This window comes from Anoplopoma fimbria, chromosome 8 (genome assembly GCF_027596085.1).
Source record: "Anoplopoma fimbria isolate UVic2021 breed Golden Eagle Sablefish chromosome 8, Afim_UVic_2022, whole genome shotgun sequence".
Classification (NCBI taxonomy): domain Eukaryota; kingdom Metazoa; phylum Chordata; class Actinopteri; order Perciformes; family Anoplopomatidae; genus Anoplopoma; species Anoplopoma fimbria.
Window position 1 is genome coordinate 29,129,902 of NC_072456.1, and position 27,353 is coordinate 29,157,254.

A 27,353-nucleotide genomic window follows, 5' to 3' on the forward strand; every position below is an offset into this window, starting at 1 on the left:
CATATGTTCTGCTGTTTAAAATACAAACATTCTGGCACAGGGTTGTTCAGACTCTTGAGGAGATCTTATAGAACAAGATTCCCAGGACCCCGAATTCTGGGATTGATACCCGGCGACATAATTAAAAAAAGGACATCTACCTCTTCTAAATCCTGGATGGGGGTAACCCTAACCCCTAACCCTGGATGAAATGTGGCCTTCAAGGACCGGGCCAGTGGCTGGACATTGTAAAAACGTTCTTCATCCGAGGACTAAAGCAGGGAACCATGAACTACACGGGGAAATGTTCTGCATACAAGAAAAAAGAAGGGTTGTGTTTTCAGCAGGTCTGAAAAGTAAAGATCAAAGATTGTAAAGAGAGAGTAGTGACCCCCACTTTTCTGTTTCGAGCTTTATTATTTCTATTTCTGTCATCCATGATGTTTTGCTGTGGATTTTTTTGAGTTTTATAGAAACTGAAAAATAAATAAATTAAAAGGTTTTTTCTAAAAAACCTCCCAAAAAACATGTAAATGTTAATAAACACATTTGATCAACATTCACATATGACCAAAGAGCTCCATGCTATAAGATGGATTAATGGAGATTGCGAAAATGGCAGGTAAAAAAATAAACTATCATGATCAAAATTGTTACATCTACAGAGCTACGTTATGCCAAATACGTCAGTATATACTGTGCTGTAGAGACATCTGCATTAAGCAAAGACAAGCAGCAGGACACTTCTGTTATTATATTATATTATATGTTATTATACTGTTCACTACATCAGCCTCAAAACACTGCAATCAGCAGGAGAGAACTACAGGGGTCGACACTCACAACCCTGAGGAGACATCGGGGCACCAATCGAACCATGACCGAGGTACAGCAGCTTTTAACAACCAGGAAATAAAGAATGAAATATCTCAGACCCCAAGCTAGTTCAGCTGATGAACGAGCTCGTTATGAAGCGGCTGGGTGGGAACAGAGATACACCCTCTCAGAGATAAAGTCACACTTAAGATGATTGGTTTTTAATGAAGGAAAAAGAAACCAGAGACACAGACAGGTCAACGAGTCTTTGTTTGTTTGACTTGTGGAGTCTGAGGATGTTTTAGAAACCTGCTGCAAAATAACAAAGAAGAGTCAAAGTGGAAAAAAAGGAGTTAAAGGTGCAATAAGTAGTGACCTGCTCCAAAGACATAGGGGGAGCATTTCACCTCTACTTCTGGGTCCACAGGATCTAAAGTTTGAGTCTTCAGTTATTAAAAACTATTATTACCGTGTCATGGTTCGATGCCTTAGCCAGCCAATCAAGTTGCAGTTAACCACCATGTCTTATCAAAACGTCCTCAATAATAGACATTGTCATATTTAACATATCTTGATTTATGGCCCAAAACTAATCTAATCATTCTCATCTCATCAGTTCATCCTGGAGACCAAGTGGACGTTTGTGTCGAATCTGAAGAAATTCAGATAAAGAAATAAAGAAAAGAGTGGACGGTACAGAAGGTGCAGAAAGTACACTGATATATCCTCAGTGTTTACACTCTACTGTTCTACCTGTTCAGGTGATATATCCTCAGTGTTTACACTCTACTGTTCTACCTGTTCAGGTGATATATCCTCAGTGTTTACACTCTACTGTTCTACCTGTTCAGGTGATATATCCTCAGTGTTTACACTCTACTGTTCTACCTGTTCAGGTGATTTATCCTCAGTGTTTACACTCTACTGTTCTACCTGTTCAGGTGATATATCCTCAGTGTTTACACTCTACTGTTCTACCTGTTCAGGTGATTTATCCTCAGTGTTTACACTCTACTGTTCTACCTGTTCAGGTGATATATCCTCAGTGTTTACACTCTACTGTTCTACCTGTTCAGGTGATTTATCCTCAGTGTTTACACTCTACTGTTCTACCTGTTCAGGTGATATATCCTCAGTGTTTACACTGTTCAGGTGATATATCCTCAGTGTTCTACCTGTTCAGGTGATATATCCTCAGTGTTTACACTCTACTGTTCTACCTGTTCAGGTGATTTATCCTCATTCTCACCTTGACAGTTTGGTCTAAGGAGGCGGTTGCGACTCTGGCCTGAGCCCCCATCAGGCCACAGTGCAAGTCTGTGATTGGTAGAGAGTGACGAGACAGGACGTGACGCGGTTCAGGGGTGTGGCTTGAATCCAGCTGGATCACACTGAAACGCATAAACACAAATACACACATTAATAACCACACACAGAGTCATCACACTGGTTCCACATTCACAAGATCCATCAGAAACCTTTTTTACTTCATGGAGCTTCAGGATGAAACTGAAGACTGAATCTGGACCTGCTGCAGTTTTAAACACTCACAGTCAGAACTGATAGTCAGGTGACCCCGTCAGGGTGTGGACATCAGCTGATCACCTGCTGCTGGTTGTTATTGTAAAGAACAAAACTGAGACTTTAACAAACACCAGATCTACCCAATCAGTGAGGAGAGTGACGTTTCTATTAACTAATCCAATGAACTGTATTCTGTCACTGGTGCTCACATGACTGATGGACTGTTTAGTGAAGATGAGACTCTGCTGAAGTGTTGTCATGGGAACAACAGTCTGAGGCTGCTCACCTGTCTACAGATGTTAGAACTCCAACTACTGGAAACAGCAGATCCACACATATAAATAAGTAACGACAGAACGTTCATTTAGAACACGAGACAATAAACTGATCCTCCTAGAACTCCTCATCAAAGTCTCCACATCTGTCACAACACCTTACAGTAAAGTTTCCACATCTGTCACTACACCTTACAGTAAAGTCTCCACATCTGTCACTACACCTTACAGTAAAGTCTCCACATCTGTCACATCTGTCACTACACCTTACAGTAAAGTCTCCACATCTGTCACAACACATTAAAGTCTCCACATCTGTCACTACACCTTACAGTAAAGTCTCCACATCTGTCACTACACCTTACAGTAAAGTCTCCACATCTGTCACTACACCTTACAGTAAAGTCTCCACATCTGTCACAACACCTTACAGTAAAGTCTCCACATCTGTCACTACACCTTACAGTAAAGTCTCCACATCTGTCACTACACCTTACAGTAAAGTCTCCACATCTGTCACTACACCTTACAGTAAAGTCTCCACATCTGTCACTACACCTTACAGTAAAGTCTCCACATCTGTCACTACACCTTACAGTAAAGTCTCCACATCTGTCACTACACCTTACAGTAAAGTCTCCACATCTGTCACAACACCTTACAGTAAAGTCTCCACATCTGTCACAACACGTTAAAGTCTCCACATCTGTCACAACACGTTAAAGTCTCCACATCTGTCACTACACCTTACAGTAAAGTTTCCACATCTGTCACTACACGTTAAAGTCTCCACATCTGTCACTACACCTTACAGTAAAGTTTCCACATCTGTCACTACCGTTCTCTACACTGGCTCCCTGTAGGAGCATCCAGTTACAGACTCTGGTGCCTACAGGGCAGTGAGAGGAACAGCTCCTTCCTATCTCCAGGCCATGAAGCCCTACACCCCCCCACCACTCCTCTCTGCTGCCTCGGGGTGACTGGTTGTCCCGTCGCTCAGAGGTCCCTGCAGCCGATCCACCCGGTCACAGCTTCTTCCTGTCCTGACCCCTCAGTGGAGGAATGAACTCCCCACTGACCTCAGGACAGCAGAGTCACTGCCCATCTTTAAACTCACCTCTTCAAGAAGTACTACCCTGAGCCTTCCTCGTAGCACTTATTGTATTCGTATTCGTTTACTGCACTTACCCTATTCGTATTAGTTTGTAGCACTTATTATATTCATATTAGTTTGTTACAATTATTGTTTTCGTAGTAATCTGCCTCTGCACTATACTTTTGCTCTGGTTTATGCTTTTAGATGCTTGTTTAAGAAAGGAGATGCACTTATGACTTCTGGTGACTAGTAGTTCTCTTCAATACCTATGTTGAATACACTTCCTGTAAGTCGCTTTGGATAAAAGTGTCTGCTACATGACTGTAATGTAATGTAATGTAAAGTCTCCACATCTGTCACAACTTGTTAAAGTCTCCACATCTGTCACTACACCTTACAGTAAAGTCTCCACATCTGTCACTACACCTTACAGTAAAGTCTCCACATCTGTCACTACACCTTACAGTAAAGTCTCCACATCTGTCACTACACCTTACAGTAAAGTCTCCACATCTGTCACTACACCTTACAGTAAAGTCTCCACATCTGTCACAACACGTTACATCAATGTGAGGTAAGAAATAAAAGTGATTGAAAAAGGGCGGATCGATTGAGGGAACTTGGAATTATTATTATTTAATTATTTTATTTTGAACTCCTCCTCTTCACATCATACAGTTTATTTATTGAATGTTTATCTTTATTTCCTCTAACTATGTTTAATGTCATAGCTTGCTTCACAGAAACCTGCCTGGTGATGAACCTGATTCTGGTTTGGGTGAAGATGAAACAAGGCTTGTGTGTTCTCAGGTGAGTGTTACCTGGACAGACTCCACACCAGAGCAAGGTTGTCTTTTCCTCCAGAAACAAAATGGCTGCTGTCATCTGTGAACTTCAGACAGGTGACATCCTGGTAGTGACGACTGAGGACAGACAGCAGCTTACCTGTGGAAACCTGAGCCATCAAAGAAAAGACTTAATACACCTGAACCAATCACAGAGGAGGAGATACATGTTGCTTTGTTTCCCAATTATCTTTAGAAAGAGATCATTCATTTGTTATAAGACAAATATATGTCAAACAATCAATAATAGAGTGTCATCAGAGTGGGCGGAGCCAACAGTCCTCTGTAGCTCTGTGTGTTAAACTACAGACCCGCCCACTTCTGACTGTGAACAACATCACAGAGCAGAAGATGAAAGTTTGGCTGGAAGTTTAATAGGTCAACATGGACCAGGGTCAGGACCGGGGCCCGGACCGGTGAACCAGGGTCTGAACAAGAAGAAGAAGAAGAAGAAGAAGAAGAAGAAGCAGAAGCAGACTGACCTCCCACAGATAAACAGCCTCTGCGACTCCGGCAGTGAGGAAGACTCCGTTAGGTGAAGCGGTCAGAGAGGTGATGAGACCTGGACACACCATCTTCTGCTGCAGCTGATCCTGGAAGAACAGGAAGTAACAGGGACAACAACTGTGATATACTGTGATGTACTGTAATAGAATATGATATAATAGGATATACTATGATATACTGTGATATAATATGATATACTGTGATACTGTGATATAATATGATATACTGTGATATAAGATATGTGATATAATGTGATATACTGTGATATACTGTGATATACTGTGATAAAATATGATATACTGTGATATAATATGATATGCGATATACTGTGATACTGTGATATACTGTGATAAAATATGATATACTGTGATGTACTGTAATATAATATGATATGCTGTAATGTACTGTAATAGAATATGATATAATAGGATATACTATGATATACTGATATAATATGATATACTGTGATATATGATATACTGTGATAAAATATGATATACTGTGATATAATGATATTCTGTGATATAATGTGATATACGGTGATAAAATATGATATAATGTAATATAATATGATATGCTGTAATGTACTGTAATAGAATATGATATAATAGGATATACTGTGATACAATATTATATACTGTGATAAAATATGATATACTGTGATATAATATGATATACTGTGATATAATATGATATAATGTGATATAATGTGATATGATATACTGCGATATAATATGATATACTGTGATACTGTGATATAATGTGATATACTGTGATATAATATGATATAATGTGATATACTGTGATAAAATATGATATAATGTAATATAATATGATATGCTGTAATGTACTGTAATAGAATATGATATAATAGGATATACTGTGATATAATATTATATACTGTGATATAATATGATATACTGTGATATAATGTGATATGATATACTGTGATATATGATATACTGTGATGTGATATAACGTGATATACTGTGATACAATATGATATACTGTGATGTACTGTAATAGAATATGATATAATAGGATATACTATGATATACTGTGATAAAATATGATATACTGTGATATAATATGATATAATGTAATATAATATGATGTAATGTACTGTAATAGAATATGATATAATAGGATATACTATGATATACTGTGATATAATATGATATACTGTGATATAATATGATATACTGCGATATAATATGATATACTGTGATAAAATATGATATACTGTGATATAATATGATATAATGTAATATAATATGATGTAATGTACTGTAATAGAATATGATATTATAGGATATACTGTGATATAATATGATATACTGTGATATAATATGTGATATAATGTGATATACTGTGATAAAATATGATATGTGACATACTGTGATATACTGTGATATAATGTGATATAATATAATATACTGTGATACTGTGATATAATGATATACTGTGATATAATATAATATACTGTGATACTGTGATATAATGATATACTGTGATATAATATGATATACTGTGATATAATGTGATATAATATGATATACTGTGATATAATATGTGATATAATGTGATATACTGTGATAAAATATGATATGTGATATAATGTGATATAATATAATATACTGTGATACTGTGATATAATGATATACTGTGATATAATGTGATATACTGTGATATAATGTGATATAATTGTTTGTTTGTTTATTTAGCACACATTACAATAATGGTGCAAGGAGGGAACGAAGCCCAGTGGGCTTGTACAAGAGTTCCACCCCTGTCAATAATCACAGACAAATAATATTTATAAGGCTAACAAATAAACTTTAGAAAATAAGGAGACAAAGTACATAAATAAATCAAAAATAATCAAAATTCAGTAATAAGATGATTCATGAAAAGATAAGATGTTTTTTAAGCTGCTTTTTGAAGAGTGAGTAGGATGATAAGGATCTTAATAATGTGACTGCTTTCTGGAGGGAGGAGCTACAACGGAGCGTTTCAGAGAGAGGGTGAGAAGAGGTGCTGCAGACAGCCAGGATGAGAAGAACAAGGAGGATTATGGGTATTAAAGCATGTAAACATGTTGTAACTGTAACTGGAGATACACACATGAACCCTGTTCAGGTGTGTTGCAGTGTGTGTTCAGGTGTGTTGCAGTGTGTGTTGCAGTGTGTTCAGGTGTGTTGCAGTGTGTGTTGCAGTGTGCGTTCAGGTGTGTTGCAGTGTGTTCAGTGTGTTGCAGTGTGCGTTCAGGTGTGTTGCAGTGTGTGTTCAGGTGTGTTGCAGTGTGTGTTGCAGTGTGTGTTGCAGTGTGTGTTGCAGGTGTGTTGCAGTGTGTGTTGCAGTGTGTGTTGCAGTGTGCGTTCAGGTGTGTTGCAGTGTGTGTTCAGGTGTGTGTGTTCAGGTGTGTTGCAGTGTGTGTTCAGGTGTGTGCAGTGTGCGTTCAGGTGTGTTGCAGTGTGCGTTCAGGTGTGTTGCAGTGTGTGTTCAGGTGTGTTGCAGTGTGTGTGTGCAGTGTGTGTTCAGGTGTGTTGCAGTGTGTGTGTTCAGGTGTGTTGCAGTGTGTGTGTTCAGGTGTGTTGCAGTGTGTGTTCAGGTGTGTTGCAGTGTGTGTTCAGGTGTGTTGCAGTGTGTGTTGCAGTGTGTGTTCAGGTGTGTTCAGGTGTGTTGCAGTGTGCGTTCAGGTGTGTTGCAGTGTGCGTTCAGGTGTGTTGCAGTGTGCGTTCAGGTGCGTTCTTCCGTGTGCATGTGTCTACACGTGCGTTACCTTCCTCTGGATCTCCCACATGTTGATGAAGTTCTTGCCCAGCTGTGCGGACAGCAGGTACTCCCCGTTCAGGAGGGTCAGGGTCCGGGCCGAGCTGCTCCCTCCCCGGTACGACAGCAGGCTGGAGCCGCTGTGCAGGTCGAACACGGTGCAGTTCCACATCGGGGAGCCGGAGTCACTGGTCACGATTACCTCCAGAGGAGCCGCCATGTTGGCTGTACCACAACAAGCTGCACACGCGGGGACCGTCTGCTGCCGGCGCTCTGCGTCATATCCGGGACCGGGTGCATTGTGGGAGATGTAGGAAGGGCATGAAATGGAAAACATATCATGTCACCATTTAATGTATAGGCTATTGCTGTCAAAGATTTATTTAATTACCAAATGAAAATAAATGTTTGATGAATGAACCAGGTGTGTTTATTTATATATAAGTAAGGGATAATGCCCGACGAGGTGTCCATTAATTCCTGATAATGGACACCTCGAAGGGCATTATCCCGCTTATACCACGGTCACTTACCAACGGTGACCAAATTAAGAGCATTCATTTATATTTTCATGCGTTTTACAATTCAAATATAAAGTTTTCCACAAAGCATAACTTTGTTTCCCTGGTTACGCCTGAGAGTCTGACTAATACCCGGAACCACCATTACACGCCCGTTGGGTTCTCATGCAACGGAAACGTTGTTCACTCCTCCAGTAATTAGGACGAACCATAGCTAGGACTTTAGAACGGGAGGTATTATAGTCCGCTCAGCTTTCATGGTCGAGGCTTGCAACCATAATTCATGCCATTTTTCATGCTGACTGGATGTAGGCATATCGTGCTTTTTCATGTTGTAGTCATGGCTGTCAAACAATGTTTTTAAAAATATTTAAAAACCATAGGTAGTATGTTTTTATTGAAAAGAAACATGTCAACAATTAATTGTCAATTAATTAATAACCTGGAAATCACATAGGCCTAAATAGAAAAAACGTAGGCCTAATTAACGGGGGCTTAATCAACTTTAAACTGGGCCCTATGTGTTACAGCTGTTTTATTTTAAATTAAATTCGACGTTTCCATTTATGGTGAAATTTGATAGCGTTATAGGCAAGTCCGGCATAGCGGCCTGTGAAGGAGGGTTTTTGACAGCATGGGCACTGTTTCTCGGGACATTTGATGACAAGACGTGGCTCCATTCTCGTCTCTCCTGCACTGATGGAGCCCAGTAAGCACGCGGGCTGCTCTCGCATCGATGGCCTGTCACCGACATTATTTGACGACTCTCCAGGCCGGCGTCTGAGAGCCGACCTACAGCGGTGCTTCGGAGGCTGTGGTTTGTGTAGATCTGCGAAAGACCCACCTGAAATGTAGAATGACAGGATATTTATTATATTATGGGGATGGAGGGAAACTATTTAGTAGCTATGGCCTAATACAAAATTATAGCCATAATCACCTCTTCGCTGATCCTTTTTAACATGTTCCCGAGGTAGTGGACACCCATCGGCTCCCGGGTGTACCACACGCCGGAGGCCAGGGTGCGCTTTGGGTGGTGGTAGAACGATTTGGCATCTGATGGACATTTTGCAATATATTTTTTGAAACTTTCCACCGGACACAGCGGATCCTCAGGCCTGGCAAACATAAACCCTCGTAGGTTTTCCTTTTCAGGTTCATTCGGGTCTTTGTGATTCTTGCTTTGAGGATTGTGCGCCAGGCTGACATATTCCACCCCATCCTCGTCTCTCTGGAGGATGAAAGATGACATGGATAGCTCCCGGGTTCCCTCCCTGCCACGCCGAGCCAAACATATTTGGATGTCGAACCACACTTTTCTGACCAGGCCGACGGGCGAATCAGGAGACAGTGCAGTTGAATATTTAATACGTTCGAGGTCCGACTCGGAGATACGGGGATGGTGGAGGCTGGTATCTTTACCACTTTTCCTGTACCGTTTAAGTACGGATTTAAACACGGCATTGCTGGTCCTGAATCTGGTGTCAGTTATAATATTGAAGCCAACTATATAACGCTTAATACCGGCTCTCAGACTCCTTAGGCTGGCTATGCTGTACTCCCCTCCTGTCTTGGTGGACTGGACAGCGGCATAAAACTCCCGCAGAGTCTCATTAAGAGCATCAGCGGTGTAGTTTACGAAGTTGGAGTCCATTCGTTTTTGTTCAAGAAAGTCTCTCAGTATATTAACTGCCCATTTTGTTGTTTTTTTGGTGTTGATCTCATCTTTGTCATCTTCTATTTGATTTAATTCTCCCGGTGTTAACTCCTTGTGCCGTTGCTTTCTTTTCCTCTTTTCCATTTCTTTTTCTTCTGCTGCATCCCAGTCATCGAAGTTGTCATATTCTCCAAATAAATTAAAAGAAATGTTGAAATCACTCATTGTTACTTTGTTGCGGTGTTGCAATAAATTGTAAACGGCTTTGACTGCGGTCCCGTTGTTATGGTTACTAATTTTAGAGACGATACGCCAGCGCGCATTAATTGAGAACGGTAAACAGACAATTTGACGGAACTACTTGTCCAGGTGTCCGTATATCAGGAGTTAATGCACACCCTGCAGCCAATCAGAATCGAGTATTCCCGCAGACCGTGGTATAAATATAAATATATGTCTGCTTCCATTCCTCTGATTTTAGATAAGATAATTCTGAATTCTCAGAGTTCTTATCAAGTTTAGTCCTTAAGACAGATAAAGTTATTATTGTAGGTGATTTTAATATTCATGTGGATGTGTATAATGATAGCCTTAGTACTGCGTTTGGTTCATTACTAGATTCTATTGGCTTCTGTCAGTGTGTACATAAACCCACTCACTGTTTTAACCCTCGACCTTGTTCTGGTTTATGGTATTGAAGTAGAAAATGTAATTGTCTCTCAACAGAACTCTCTTTTATCAGAACATTATCTAATAACCTTTGAATTTGTTCTACCAGAGTGTACGCCATTAGGCAAAAGTTTCTACACTAAATGTCTATCTGATAATGCTGTAGCTAAATTTAAAGAAGCGATTTCTTCAGGGTTTTATTCATTAACATGTCTCCATAACAGAGGACTCCTACTCTAACTTTAGTCTGTCTCCATATAACAGAGGACTCCTACTCTAACTTTAGTCTGTCTCCATATAACAGAGGACTCCTACTCTAACTTTAGTCTGTCTCCATATAACAGAGGACTCCTACTCTAACTTTAGTCTGTCTCCATAACAGATAACAGAGGACTCCTACTCTAACTTTAGTCTGTCTCCATATAACAGAGGACTCCTACTCTAACTTTAGTCTGTCTCCATATAACAGAGGACTCTTTAGTTTAGTCTGTCTCCATATAACTCCTCTATTTAGTCTGTCTCCATATAACAGAGGACTCCTACTCTAACTTTAGTCTGTCTCCATATAACAGAGGACTCCTACTCTAACTTTAGTCTGTCTCCATATAACAGAGGACTCCTACTCTAACTTTAGTCTGTCTCCATATAACAGAGGACTCCTACTCTAGCTTTAGTCTGTCTCCATATAACAGAGGACTCCTACTCTAACTTTAGTCTGTCTCCATATAACAGAGGACTCCTACTCTAACTTTAGTCTGTCTCCATATAACAGAGGACTCCTACTCTAAACAGAGGACTTTAGTCTGTCTCCATATAACAGAGGACTCCTACTCTAACTTTAGTCTGTCTCCATATAACAGAGGACTCCTACTCTAACTTTAGTCTGTCTCCATATAACAGAGGACTCCTACTCTAACTTTAGTCTGTCTCCATATAACAGAGGACTCCTACTCTAGTCTTTAGTCTGTCTCCATATAACAGAGGACTCCTACTCTAACTTTAGTCTGTCTCCATATAACAGAGGACTCCTACTCTAACTTTAGTCTGTCTCCATATAACAGAGGACTCCTACTCTAACTTTAGTCCGTCTCAGATTGACCATCTTGTTGATAGTGCTGCATGCTCACTGAATGACACTAGACTCTATAGCTCCTCTAAAAAAGAAGCTAATAAAAGAAAGGAGGTTTGCTCCATGATATAACCATGGTATGCGGTTAGTCTGGCGAGACAGTCTTAAAATATATAAGAAGGCACTCCGTAATGCTAGAGCAGCCTATTATTCAGCATTAATAGATTTAAATAAGAACAAGCCCAGGGTTCTCTTCAGCACTGTAGCCAGGCTGACAGAGAGTCACAGCTCTGTTGAGCCGTGTATTCCTATAAACCTCAGTAGTAGTGACTTCATGAACTTCTTTAATGATAAGATTCTAACTATTAGAGACTAAATGAATAATCTACTGCCCTCAACCAGTACCCATCGATCCACAGCTGTAGAACCTGAAATATATTTAGTTGGCTTTTCTCCCATTGACCTTCAACAATTGACTTTAACTATTTCTAAGTCTAAACCTTCCACCTGTCTCTTAGACCCGATTCCGACTAAGAAACCTACTCTTGATCCAGAGGTGTTGGCTAACTATAGACCTATATCTAACTATAGACCTATATCTAACTATAGACCTATATCTAACTATAGACTATATCTAACTATAGACCTATATCTAACTATAGACTATATCTAACTATAGACTATATCTAACTATAGACCTATATCTAACTATAGACCTATATCTAACTATAGACCTATATCTAACCATAGACTATATCTAACTATAGACCTATATCTAACTATAGACCTATATCTAACTATAGACTATATCTAACTATAGACCTATATCTAACTATAGACTATATCTAACCTTAGACTATATCTAACTATAGACCTATATCTAACCTTAGACCTATATCTAACTATAGACCTATATCTAACTATAGACTATATCTAACTATAGACCTATATCTAACCTTCCCTTCCTCTCTAAGATCCTTGAGAAAGCAGTAGCAAATCAGCTGTGTGACTTTCTGCATTACAATAGTTTATTTGAGGATTTTCAGTCAGGATTTAGAGTGAATCATAGCACAGAGACAGCACTGGTGAAAATGACCAATGACCTTCTGATAGCTTCAGACAAAGGACTTGTCTCTGTACTTGTATTGTTAGACCTTAGTGCTGCATTCGATACCATTGACCTTAAAATCTTATTACAGAGATTGGAGCATCTAATAGGCATTAAAGGAACCGCACTCAGCTGGTTTAAGTCGTATTTCTCAGACCGATCTCAGTTTGTATATGTAAACAATGAAAGCTCGATGAAAACCAGGGTCAGTCACGGAGTTCCACAAGGGTTTGTTCTTGGACCAGTTTCATTCACCTTATATATGCTTCCTTTAGGGAATATTATCAGAAAACACTCAATAAACTTTCATTGTTATGCAGATGATACCCAGTTATATCTATCGATTAGGCCAGACGAAACTAACCAGTTCTCTAAACTTCAACATGTCTTAAGGACATAAAAACCTGGATGACCTGTAACTTCTTGATGTTAAACTCAGACAAAACTGAAGTTATTCTACTAGAAATCAATTATCTAAGGATACAGTTTCTCTAGATGGCATTGCTCTGGCATCCAGCACTACCGTTAAGAACCTCAGAGTTATCTTTGATCAGGATCTGTCTTTTAACTCTCATATAAAACAGATCTCAAGGACAGCCTTTTTTCATTTACGTAACATTGCGAAAATGTCACAGTCACACCTGTTCACTCTTCCTGCACTATTTCTCTCAGCTCACAGCCCAGCCCCCGCTCTCTCACCACACTCTCCCTCACTCACCTAATCAGCCTCATGCGGTGCACCTGTCTGGCACGCCCACCTCATCAGCACAATCCCTCTCACCTGCTCACTCTGCTGCACTACTCACCTCAGTATAAATACCCCAGTCTCACAGACACTCACTGCCAGATCGTTCTCTGCATTATGCCAGACCTTCAAGCGTTATTCCCCGGACTGATTTCCCGTTGCCGACCCAGCTTGTTTGGACTTCTCCGCCTTGCCTCTGCCCCGGTAACTGACTCAGCCTTCCGTCCCCGACCACAAGATTTGTCTTCGCTCCTCTTGGTTTTTGTCTGCCTGCTCTGCTGACGGATCAGCGCTCTCTAGAGTGGAATATCCCCTGTGAGTCATCTCCTGCCTGTCTACCTGCTGTTTGTTCCGCTTTGAATAAAGCTCCAGAACATTACCCTGTCTCCTGGTCGTACTGCACTTGGGTTCTCTACAGTTGATCCAGAATGCTGCAGCACGTGTTCTAACAAAAACTAAGTAAAGAGCTCATATTACTCCAGTATTAGCTTCTCTGCACTGGCTCCCTGTTAAATCAAGAGTAGACTTTAAAATTCTTCTCCTCACCTACAAAGCTCTAACTGGCCAGGCACCGTCTTATCTTAAGGAACTTATAGTTCCATATTACCCAACTAGAGAGCCGCGGTCCATCAATGCAGGGTTACTTGTGGTTCCTAGAGTATATAAAAGTAGGATTGGAGCCAGAGCCTTCAGTTATCAGGCTCCTCTTCTGTGGAACCAGGTTCCAGTTTCAGTCTGGGGGGCAGAAACACTCACCACATTTAAGAGCAGGCTGAAGACCTTCCTTTCTGATAGCGCTTATAGTTAGGACTGGTTCAGGTTTATAGTTAGGACTGGTTCAGGTTTATAGTTGGGGCTGGTTCAGGTTTATAGTTGGGGCTGGTTCAGGTTTATAGTTAGGGCTGGTTCAGGTCTATAGTTGGGGCTGGTTCAGGTCTATAGTTAGGACTGGTTCAGGTTTATAGTTGGGGCTGGTTCAGGTTTATAGTTAGGACTGGTTCAGGTTTATAGTTAGGACTGGTTCTGGTTCGCCTTGGTCCAGCCCCTAGATATGCTGCTATATGCCTAGACAGCCGGGGGACTACATAGGATACACTGAGCTTCTCTCCCTCCTTCTTTATGTATTTATCTCCTATTTATGCACATTGCTGATTTTTGTTTCTTCCCCGGAGTCCTTGTGCTTTCTCGCCTCGCAGGTTCCCAGGAATCGGGGTTATATCTGGACTCATTGTGCCTCCTGCTGAGGCCCTGCTGACACCCACTGCTACTATAATTATTAGTCACATTACTATTATTCCCTGTACTATTACGCTTATTGACTTTGCTTCTACCCTGGAGTTTTTGTGCTTTCTCGCCTCGCAGGCTTCTATAAATCTTGGCTGTACCTGGACTGTGGTCGTGCCTCCTGCTATGGCCCTGCTGACACCGACTGCTACCACCATTATTATTATTATTATTATTATTATTAGTCACATTACTATTACCTGTACCATTACGCATTTTAGCTTTACTTCCACCCTGAAGCCCTTTTTTCTTTCTTGCGTCGCAGGTTTCCACGAATCGTTGTGGTCCCAGGACCGTAGTCGTGCCTCCTGCTGTGACACGGCTGACACCCACTGCTACTTTTATTATTATTATTATTATTATTATTATTAGTCACATTACTATTATTATTTCATAATTATAATTCTACTATAATAATTGCATTTGTCATATACATTGAATGTGTTGTATGTCTGTTATGCTGTTCATTCTGTACACATGTCTGTCACATCTATTGACTTCTGTCCATCCTGGGAGAAGGATCCCTCCTCTGTCGCTCTCCCAGAGGTTTCTTCCTTTTTTTTTCTCCCTGTTAAAGGGTTTTTAGGGGAGTTTTTCCTGTGCCGATGTGAGGGTCTAAGGACAGTGGAGGTGAGGGTATAAGGACAGAGGATGTCTCATGTGTACATATTTAAAGCCCTCTGAGGCAAATTTGTGATTTTGGGCCCCAGAAAATAAACTGAATTGAATTGTACCCTCTGTGTGACTGCTGTTGGGCTTTAGTTGGTGTTTCTGCTCCATGTGGCCCAACTTATCAACATGTTGATCAGTTGTCACCGTTGATGGCGTCACACTCTTTGTTTTAGTATCTGTGCAGAAGGCAGCATAAAGGACGCCAACATATGAGATAGTTTTTATCGGCTTTATATATGTTCAATAACTTATTGTTCATTTAACAGGTTTTTCTTTGCTTTGGGTTGCCTCAGTATATCCTTTATTTTGTTGTCGTAGCATAGTTTCACACACTCACTGGGTGCTGATGTAAACTGTCTGGTCTCGTCAGGTTAATTAGTTCTGATGAGCGGCTCAGTTTAATCCTCCTTCCCCGTCACACTGACCAATCAGAGCTGCTGATGTCATCCTCTCCCCTCCCCCACCCCCTGTGTGTTTTCAGTCTCTTTGTCATCACCGTTGCCACGGCAGCAGCAGTTTGAGGAGGGAGCTCGTATGAAGCGTCGCTGCGATCCTCTGAGAGCTGACCACAAGCTGCTGACCCCTGACACACACACTCTGTGAGTAACACACACTCTGTGAGTAACACACACACAAACACACACTGTGTGTAACACACACACTGTGAGTAACACACACACATTACATTAGTCATTTAGCAGACGCTTTTATCCAAAGCGACTTACAATAAGTGTATTCAACATAGGTATTCAAGAGAACTACTTGTCACCTGAAGTGCATCTCCTTTCTTAAACAAGCATCTAAGAGCATGAGCAAAAGTACAGAAACAAACTAATATGAATACAATAAGTGCAACAAACTAATAGGAATACAATGAGTGCTAAGGGGAAGGCTCAGGGTAGTGCTTCTTTACTTCTTGAAGAGGTGAGGTTAAAGATGGGCAGTGACTCTGCTGTCCTGACGTCAGTGGGGAGTTCATTCCTCCACTGTGGGGTCAGGACAGAAAGAAGCTGTGACTGGGTGGATCGGCCGCAGGGACCTCTGAGCGACGGGGCAGCAGAGCCAAGTCGGGGGGTGTAGGGCTTGGCCATGGCCTGGAGATAGGAAGGAGCTGTTCCCCTCACTGCCCTGTAGGCTAGCACCAGAGTCTGTAACTGGATGCTCTTACAGGGAGCCAGTGTAGAGAAGGGAAGTTGTGTGGGAGAACTTGGGGGCAATTGAACACCAGATGAGCTGCAGCTTTCTGGACGAGCTCCAGAGGTCTGATGGCCGATGCCGGGGCTCCGGCAAGTAGTGAGTTGCAGTAGTCCAGGCGGGAGATGACCAGAGCCTGTAGAGCACCTGCACTGTCTCCTCAGTGAGGAAGGGGAGAATCCTCCTGATGTTGTAGAGGAGGAATCTGCAGGAGCGTGTGACAGATGCAATGTTTGCTGAGAACGACAGTTGGTCACACCCAGATTCCTCACAGTCCGAGTTGGTATCATCAATGGTGGACAGGTCTCGGTGCGGGCAACCCTTCCCCGGGAGGAACGGTAGCTCCAAACCTGAACCAGTCCTAACTATAAACCTGAACCAGCCCTAACTATAAACCATGTTTGTTTTTTTTTAATTTGTTTTTTTTTTTAAATCAAAGAGGAAGGTCTTAATCCTACTCATAAATGTAGGAGGTTCTGGCTCCTGTTCTACTTTTAGATACTCTAGGAACCACAAGTAACCCTGGATTCTCTAAATGGGTAATTTGGAACTATAAGTTCCGTAAAAGACTCATTAGAGCAGCCTGATAATAAGAAGTTGTAGTAATCTAGTCTAGAGGTAACAAATCTTCACTCATTACTCTTCGTCATTCTTCCTTTCTCTTTGTCACTCTTATTCACTCTTATTCACTCTTCATCGCTCTTTGTTACTCTTCGTCACTCTTCATCACATTTCTTCACTCCGTTACTCTTCATCAGTCTTCGTTACTCTTCATCACTCTTCGTCACTCTTTTCACTCTTCCTTTGAAATGGTCTTTAATGCTTCTTCATCACACCTCATCTCTTTGAATCAGATCAACCTCCGTCACGCTCATATTTTTCTACACCCTTTTCATTCGGTGTCAGTTCGGTTAAATGATCCCAGTCCTGTTGTCTTGACTTCGGTGCCCTCTAACGGTGGTCTGTTCACAGGTCAGGGGTCAGGCTGCATCCTGTCATCCAGGTTGAGCCGGAGGGCGTGGCCTCTTCATCAGGATACCTGAGCAACTCTTCCAGCAGCGAATCAGCCATCAGGGCTTCTAGGCGACACCCAGCGGTGTCTCCAACTCGTTGTCTGCGATTTGAGGATGAGACAGAGACTGAGGTGGAGTCTCGTTACCTAGAGAGACAATGGCAGAGGAGACGAGGGGGGCAGCGAGGGACGGGTGTCCTGGTCTCCAAACCGAACCTGAACCAGTACGTCAGCGGTAGAACGGGGAGAGGACCGACACCTGCAGGGGGCGCAGGGCAGTGTTACTCCTGTGGGACAGTTTTAGGAGGCGGAGTCAACCTGAACCTCCGTCGACACCGATCTGCCCCTGAAGACCAAGAGCGGAGTCGGCACAGTTCCCGCCTCAACCTGCGGACTGAGCCTATCAGAGAGACCTACATTGGCTCTGTCACACCTGGTGAGACGGATGGGAGGGGGGGGAGGACTGTGCATGTTGCTAACAGCCATGTGAGGAGGAAGATCAATCAGGTGGAACTTAATGGAAACCAGATGACCATCCCTCAAGCCACACCCACTACAGACCTGCCAATCAACCCCTACCCCTATGATCCGCTGACCGCGAACACCTCCAACTGCCTCTACTCCTCGTCTCCTCCTCCTTTGCCATCAGTGATGATGTCACAGAGCATCAGGCTAAACAGCACAAAGGCAGGGCAGAACCTGGAAGAGCAGGAGCCACCTGCATCCAAGCCCCACATACAGCTCCGATCTGGGGCAGAGTTGAGGGAGAGGAGCCCCTATGTAGAAGAGGGAGGTCTGGATCTGAGGAGGAAGAACTCCTCCTCCTCCTCGGGGAGAAGCTCAGAGACAACTGGTGAGCATTTACATGTCAATACATTTACATGCATGACACATGTGCTACCTGTGAATTTAAAGAAGGCTTCCTTTAGAGCCAGAGAACATTACAAACACATCCAGTGGTTCAGTCAGAACAACAACGACCTTGTTAATGAGATAAACCGTATTCTTGTTGAGCCGAACATTACATCAGTAATGCTAAAGCTTCGTCTGTGGGATTACTGATGTAATGTTCGGCTCAACAACCTTACATATAGAACAAATTGCCTCAATGGTGATGCTATTTCCTAGTGGATTAGTGAAAGGCTCTTTTCGAGGCAATTATAGGAAACTAAGCATAAAATGGTCTGGACCTGTTGAGTCAACCCTCTATAAGTGGGTTTTTTTCAGATGTCATTGTCACATTAGTTTACTGATAAAAGCACTATTTACATGTCTAGGGATTAAACAAAGAAGGACAATTCATTTTCAGATACTTTAGAAACAGGAGGTCTTCAAAATCTAAATTTGAGTAAATATTTAGTTTACAGGATATTCAACCTTTGTTTCATTATAATGCATTTTATACTTCTTTCTTTACAGGGCTTGTATAAAAGCACTAAAGTAGTCCATTAATATCGGATTGAGCATAAGTGACTTTGTACATTATCCAAGCTGTGGAGGCGCTTGGCACTGTGCCACAAGTATAAACAAAGCTTAAGTTACCATGGCAATCTAGCCATGTTAAAATGAGACACTATTGGAACATTGTTAACTCTGACTTTAGGCTCCACATAGCTTGCTAACCCACTAAGCTTACTTAGTAGTACGCCTCTCAGGTGGGACTAAAATCATTTATCCAAAAGTAGTTGACTACTGTCTGCTTCTGGTGTGGCTCTCAAGGGCCTCTGGATTCACTCATTGTTTTTCTTATGATAAGAAATTTAAACTGAAAAATGAACACACTGATATCTCGTCCTCTGATTGGTTTACAGCGGAGAGTCAAGCCCCGCCAAAATCAGGCAGCAGCAGTGATCGACAGGCTAGACAGCCAGTCAGAGCAGAGGTTCATGTTGACGACACTTCAGTTCCTGAATGGTGAGTTTAAACTCCAACTGAGTCTGCATGATGTCCTCTGCTGGAGAGACTGCTGCAATGGATACTGCACTGCATCATCTTTCCAAAGTGACATGCAACAAAATTGTTCAAACCAAGTAGGTACAAAAACTCTTATTTCAGCCCTTTAAACAAGTAACTAAAAGCATGGCCAGTGCTACAGAACAAGTACTTAGAAATACTATGAACAGGACGACATTCCAGGCATGTCCCGTTTTCAAAGAGCACCTTATACGTTTTTGGTCTAGGGTTTAGTACACAGAGAGACCATCCAACTCTGTCTTGAAATGCGTAGAGATTTTGAGACATAAGAACTAAAAGTCATTGAGATGTGAAAATAAGATTTTTAGCCTGCAGTGAAGGTGTGCAGTGACTCTATAGTAGAATGTGTGTAGTATGTTTGCAGTGACTCTGCAGTAGAATGTGTGTAGTAGAAGGTGGGCAATGACTCTGAAGTAGAAGGTGGGCAATGACTCTGAAGTAGAAGGTGGGCAATGACTCTGAAGTAGAATGTGTGTAGTAGAAATTGTGCAGTGACTGCAGTAGAAGGTGGGCAATGACTCTGCAGTAGACGGTGTGTAGTAGAAGGTATGCAGTGACTCTGAAGTAGAAGTTTTGCAGTGACTCTGCAGTAGAATGTGTGTATTAGAAATTGTGTAGTAGAATGTTTGCAGTGACTCTGAAGTAGAAGGTGTACAGTGACTCTGCAGTAGAATGTGTGTCGTAGGTGTGCAGTGACTCTGAAGTAGAAGGTGTGTAGTAGAATGTTTGCAGTGACTGAAGTAGAAGGTGTGTAGTAGAATGTTTGCAGTGAATAATTCATGATGAGACTGACATTCCATTTCTCGACTTTGGAAGCAGCAGTTTTCTACAGATTTTATTTTTATTTAACGAGTTTCTGCTGAAACTCAGAACTGATCTGATTTCTCAAGTGTAAAATGTGTAGACCCCTCTCTGTGGAACCGGGTAGAAACATTAGTTAGTAAAGTAACATGAGGTCAGTAGATGAGGCTGTATGAATTTGACACTGAATTTATAACTTACAATCAAACTGGATTTAATGTGGATCAATCACATCTGACTGATACCGAATGCACTCATTAAGTAGCAGCAACAATACAGATGGTGAACAAAGTGTTAAGTTATATTAAGTAAGTGTTTTCAAAGCCTGAACCTCTGTTTCCTTCAGCTTCATCAGCAGAGACGAACCCTCTCGTCTTTCTCTACGTCGTCTCTTCTCCAACGTCAGACTGAGCAGAACTCGACCTGGCAGCCTTGACCGCCTCAGCTCTCGGCCCCACCCCTTAGTGCCTGACCCCACCCTCCCAGATTCAAGGAAGTCCTCAGGCCTGCTGAAGAAAACACCATCCGTTCAGTCACTCGGTGTGGTGAGAAGATCGTCAATAACTATTGTTGTTGTTGTGACCACCGTTTGGCTTTCATTGAAATCCATTTGTGCTAGTCACTCGTGGGCTGACTGTGAGATTATTAGAGGCTTGTTCGACCTGTTTGTTTCCTGTCAGTCCATTAGGGGCCGCTCTTCTCCTTCTACATTGACCTGTATTCAATTGATTTTGTACAGCCCCTTACATTCCCTGTCCTTAGACCCCCACATCCTCTGTCCTTAGACCTTCACATTGGAACAGGAAAACCTCCCCTTAAAAAAAAAAAAAAAAAAAAAAAAACTAACGGGGAGAACAACGGAGGTGGGATCAAAGAAGGACAAAGGACAAACATTTAACTATTATGCAAAAGTATATATTTGAACATTAAACACAACACAATGGCAATTAAATTAATAAAAAAGTGAAATGATGCAGAGTGCAAGAATGCTTGAATAAATAGGGGAAGGTTGTAACAATTGATATACAGATCGTATGTCAATTAGAATTCAAATGTACCAGGTTATTGTATGTATGTCGAATGCAGCACTAAGGTCTAACAATACAAGTACAGAGACAAGTCCTTTGTCTGATGACATCAGAAGGTCATTGGTCATTTTCACCAGTGCTGTCTCTGTGCTATGATTCACTCTAAATCCTGACTGAAAATCTTCAAATAAACTATTTTTAAGCATAAAGTCACACAGCTGATTAGTGACTGCTTTCTGGAGGATCTTAGAGAGGAACAAAAGGTTAGATATGGTCTATAGTTAGATATAGGTCTATGGTTATCCAAAACCTCTGGATCAAGAGTGGGTTTCTCAAGAAGAGGTTTAATTACAGCTCCTTTTGAAGGACTGTGGTAAATGGCCTGTTAGTAAAGACAGATAGTATCTAGTAAAGAGGTGCTAACTAAAGTAGCATGTTTCCTATGTTGGTCACCCTCCTTCTTCAGCCCATATTTTCCTGTCTATCCAGCAGGATCCACCATTTTTACAGTTGAAGTCATCGTCAGTCGAGAGTTTTGTGTTGGAGCAGAAGAAAAAGAAGACTGATCGTTCTACTGACTACAGACCAGCTGCTGACCAGTAAAACAGTTTCATATAATTTAATTTATAATCTGTTCTGCAAATTAACTCAGATCAACCAGTCACTGCTACTGCACTGTCTGCCTGTCTAACTGTCTGTCTGTCTGTCTCTTAGGTTGCTGCAGAGATGTCTCAGTATCGAGGACGTTGGTCGTCCCTCTTCAGTCCGTTCTGTCGGTCGAGTTCTTCAGGTTTGTTCTGATGGAACGTTTCTGTTGGAGGTCAGCCGACCGAAGAGCCAAATGTATGGTTTCATTATCAGCAGGGGAAGAGGACGACCTGACTCTGGTACTGCCAATACTACTGTAAACACTACTAATACAACTAGTCATCATTAGAGAGGGAGGACCTCCAGCCTCTGGTACTGCAGAATTACAAATACTGCTGTAAATACTATTGCTCATCATTAGAGGGTGTGGACTAGCTGATACTGTGAATACTACAAATACTAATGTGTATATACTAAGCGAAGCTGCTGAGATGCTGCTTTACTCATAACCTAATTGACCACAAGCAGGGACATTTCTCTCTGTGACTTTTGCATGTGCTCTGCCTGTAGATCCGTAATAATTCTCTCCTTTGAAAGATCTGCCATATTTTGCTCCATAGCTCTTCCACTGTAGAGTCTGCAAAATCTACATGTAGATAAGAGTTTTCTCACTGATGAGTTAGCATTGGTTATCCAATGTTTCCTTCTCAGTGCTGACAATGTATGTATGGTTTCAACCACTGTGCCCTAATAGTTGGTGAATATTTTTTTAGGATGAGCATGGAAACATGCTGAGCTTTGGCATTGGTCCTTTGCTGAACCTTCCTCCATATCTTAGGAGTCTGTTTTCCAAAATTGTATCCAGCTTGTAAATGGAACTTCATCCTGAAACCTTTGGTGTGACTTTATCGAATGAAAGCCAACTCTGCTCCCAGTAGATCCTATGTCGTCAAGATGATACTCTGTGTGATTGTGGCCTCTAATCACTCAGCTTGACCAGCTTGTGCATTTCCAGAGGCCTTCAAATCCTTTCTCCAACTACTCGGCTCCAATAGAATTGTTATCAGCCTGAGAAACCAAGCCCGCTGACCCTTTGAGCCTCTCCCAGTCACAGAAGTAAATCATGAGATGGTCAATGGCATTAAATGACTCGTCAACAATGAAATTTCTCAGACTTCCAAATAAAACTGGGACCATTAAGCCAACTGTGGTTCTTTAGGAAGTCCGACACCTTCAGTCCTCTGGAAGCAGCATTGGCTTTGTATTTAGAGCCAATGTGACTGGGAAGGTCTTGAAACTTCTCTTATGGCTATGATCCCGTTTGGCAAATATGTGTAGAAATGCTTCTCCTAAATATTAATGTACTTCTAAACTGAAGTACTGTCAGTCCAAAACAAAGATTCATCAAACTGTAGTTAAAGCTCTGACTACACCATCATATCTATTTTGGCGTAGTCGTGAAATGGGTACAGACATCATAGGCATAACTCTGGCCTTACCCAATAGGAATGCAACATTAGTTGCTGTATTTTTTTCTGTAGACTGATGTAAGTATCATATCCCTCTTAACTGTCATCAGCAAAGCAATGTAGTTGGTTGTGCATGGACTTTGGCTTTATACATCTGTCCACTCTGAATGATGCCAGCAACTCAGTGTCTACCAACCACAGTTGCAGATGATTAAGAACATCCACTGGTACGGCATCATCCCATCCACAGCTTCTTCTGCAGGAGTTATTGTACATTAACTAGGCAGACAAAGTGACTGTTGCCAAAGGATCATCCACTAAGCTGGTTGTGGACATGCCCCGCTGGTGAGATTCCTTCCATCTTGAACTTGAAAGAGTCTGACTTGATACACCAAAGCAGACCTAAAGATCTTTCAAATCAACTTTTATTGTCACACATTTACAAAGCACAGCACACAGTGAAAAATCTGTGTGGGGACTTGAACTGTCGACTCTCCGGTTCTTAACCAAAGTCCACAAAGACTGAGCTGCTGCTGCAATAAATATCCAGCTCCTTTACCTCCATTGGTCATCTGGTCTGCAATTGTCTGCCCCCTATTTGAGCAAAAAAGTCAGACTTTTCTTTAGTGCATAGCTAGCGCAGCAGGACCATGTAACGGCCCCAAACAGATGTAGTCGTGAAGCTTCCTGCTGAATTGTCCTGGTCTCCAGAGAAAAGCAAAGAAAAATCTCTGTCTCTTTCTGAGACCTTCACCTGATGAAACATAGCCTGTATGTCACCCATATGTTCACAAACCTCCTCCTTGATCCAAGGAGCTTTTGCTTAGCCCCTGCAGAGTTGTTTGGTAGGAGAACATTAGGTTTCCTAAGGGCCAACTACCGGCAGTGCCTCTCATCCTGTAGTGTTGCAAAAGCGTTCATGATTTCATAAATCTGTGGTCGTGTATACATTACATTAGTCATTTAGCAGACGCTTTTATCCAAAGCGACTTACAGGAAGTGTATTCAACATAGGTATTCAAGAGAACTACTAGTCACCAGAAGTCATAAGTGCATCTCCTTTCTTAAACAAGCATCTTAAAGCATAAACCAGAGCAAAAGTATAGTGCAGGGTCAAATTACTACGAAAACAATAATTGCAACAAACTAATAAGAATAGGATAAGTGCAGTATACGAATACAGTAAGTGCAACTACGAATGCAATAAGTGCTACGAGGAAGGCTCAGGGTACATTACATTTACATTGCAGTCATTTAGCAGACGCTTTTATCCAAAGCGACTTACAATCAGTAGTATATAACATATCATTCACCCATTCACACACTGATGACAGGCTACCATGCAAGGTGCCACCATCAGACTCTAACTAACATTCATCATCCAGTCCACACCGATGGCAAACCTTCGGGAGCAACTTGGGGTTAAGTGTCTTGCCCAAGGACACATCGACTGCCGAAGCCGGGTATCGAACCAGTAGTAGTTCTTGAAGAGGTGAGTTTTCAGCCTGCGCCGAAAGATGGGCAGCGACTCTGCTGTCCTGACATCAGTGGGGAGTTCATTCCACCACTGAGGGGCCAGGACAGAAAAAAGCTGTGACCGGGTGGATCGGCCGCAGGGACCTCTGAGCGACGGGGCAACCAATTGCCCCGAGGCCGCAGAGCGAAGTGGTCGGGCAGGGGTGTAGGGCTTGACCAAGGCCTGGAGATAGGAAGGAGCTGTTCCTTTCACTACCCTGTAGGCTAGCACCAGAGTCTTAAACTGGATGCGAGCTCTTACAGGGAGCCAGTGTAGAGAACGGAGAAGGGAAGTTGTGTGGGAGAACTTGGGACGATTGAACACCAGGCGTGCTGCTGCTTTCTGGACAAGCTCCAGAGGTCTGATGGCCGACGCCGGGGCTCCGGCAAGTAGTGAGTTGCAGTAGTCCAGGCGGGAGATGACCAGAGCCTGGATGAGCACCTGCGCCGTCTCCTCAGTGAGGAAGGGGCGAATCCTCCTGATGTTGTAGAGGAGGAATCTGCAGGAGCGTGTGACAGATGCAATGTTTGCTGAGAGCGACAGTTGGTCGTCCAGGGTCACACCCAGATTCCTCACAGTCCGAGTTGGCGTCACCATGGCATCATCAATGGTGATGGACAGGTCTCAGCGGGGCAACCCTTCCCCGGGAGGAACAGTAGCTCGGTTCTGTCCAGGTTGAGCTTCAGGTGGTGTGTCGCCATCCACTTCGAGATGTCAGCCAAGCACGCAGCAATGCGTGCCTCCACTTGGGTGTCACCGGGAGGAAATGACAAGACCAGCTGGGTGTCATCGGCATAACAATGGTAAGAGAAGTCATGCGAGCGAATAACAGAACCCAGAGATGTTGTGTAGAGCGAGAAGAGAAGGGGGCCCAGAACTGAACCTTGTGGAACCCCCGTAGTCAGCATGCGTGGTTCCGACACGGCCCCCCTCCATGTCACCTGGTAGGATCGACCTGTCAGGTAGGATGCAAACAGGGAGAGTGCAGACCCTGAGACGCCCATCCCCTCGAGGGTGGAGAGGAGGATCTGGTGGTTCACCGTGTCAAACGCCGCTGACAGGTCCAGGAGAATCAGGACAGAGGAGAGAGAGTTCGCTCTCGCGGCGTGAAGCGACTCTGTCACCGCAAGGAGGGCCGTCTCTGACGAGTGACCCACCTTGAACCCGGACTGGTGGGGGTCCAAGAGGTTGTTCTGGTGGAGGTAGGAAGACGGTTGTTTAGAGACAGTGCGTTCAAGTGTTTTGGGTAGAAGAGAAACCAGTCTGAAGTTCTTGACATCAGAGGGGTCAAGTGATGGTTTTTATAGACAACTCTTTGTCCTCTGAGGACTTTTAATTAAAGTTGTGGTTTTACTGATCATGCGGCCTGATCTCCAACTTAGACACAGACTGAATTCACCACAGCAGGAGAAGCTCTTTGTCAAAGTTGCTGCCAGTCCATTTGAAGAAACATTGATGAGGCCATCCAAACACTGTATTTGTAACGTTCTCCACAGCTGTTGACAATCTCCCTGGTTCCTATATCATGGGAGTGTTGAGTCCTATCAACATGAAAATGGTAAATTGACCTTGTACTTGGATAGTGCCTTTCTAGTACTCTGACAACTCAAAGCGCTTTTACACTACATGTCATCATTCACCCATTCATATAATGCAAGGTGCCACCTGCCCATAAGGACTAACATTCACCCAATATTCATTCACTGTAGGCAGTTTAATTTTCTTTTTAGTGTTTACGTTCATTTCCCTCAAGACCAGACGCCTCCATCCCAAATAAAGAGTGCGTTGGAATAACCTTCTCCTGTCCCATAGTTTTCAAGATAAAATTAGCCATTGAGATGCTCCAAAAAGAATGTAGCTGAACTTCCAGCATCCAAAACTGTATAGGTCTATATGACCATTTATTTTAGTGAACTCGACCTGAACCCCAATCATGGAGAGAATACAGCAATCCTCTCTGGCCTCTTGACTGAAAAGTTGATGGTTTAACTCCAGGCAGCTCATTTGTTTGTTCTGACTCCACATTTGCCTTCTTGATACGAAGCACAGTGGGATGTTGTTGATCACAAACTTCTCAGGTCAAGTGTTTATTTCAGTCCCTTCTTGTGTTCATTACATAAGCAGCCCAAAATGTGCTTCTCCTTTAGAAAGTGGAACTTGTCTCTGTAAGTTTTGTTTCTTTTCCTTGAATTGTTGACATTTCTTCAAAAGGTGAGCTCATCAACAGCAATG

The 27,353-nt window shown here is 42.4% G+C and overlaps 2 protein-coding genes across 2 annotated transcripts in view; one reads left to right on the plus strand and one right to left on the minus strand.

The window, feature by feature from the left end:
- Positions 1-8,108, minus strand: part of wdr18 (WD repeat domain 18) — a 29,728-nt gene extending 21,620 nt beyond the window's left edge. The window contains exons 1-4 of the mRNA XM_054603237.1: positions 7,825-8,108; positions 5,018-5,128; positions 4,512-4,645; positions 2,045-2,186 (exon numbers count right to left, since the gene is read on the minus strand). Coding sequence (XP_054459212.1) covers positions 2,045-2,186; positions 4,512-4,645; positions 5,018-5,128; positions 7,825-8,034 — 597 coding nt within the window. The 5' untranslated portion in view covers positions 8,035-8,108. The remainder of the gene's footprint in view (positions 1-2,044; positions 2,187-4,511; positions 4,646-5,017; positions 5,129-7,824) is intronic.
- Positions 8,109-11,864: 3,756 nt separating this feature from the next.
- Positions 11,865-22,349, plus strand: LOC129094066 (uncharacterized). Its single transcript, XM_054602081.1, has 6 exons — positions 11,865-11,874; positions 16,021-16,138; positions 17,706-18,598; positions 19,557-19,659; positions 20,867-21,065; positions 22,263-22,349. Exons 1-6 carry the CDS (start codon positions 11,865-11,867, stop codon positions 22,347-22,349), a joined length of 1,410 nt encoding a protein of 469 aa, XP_054458056.1.
- Positions 22,350-27,353: the final 5,004 nt, after the last annotated feature.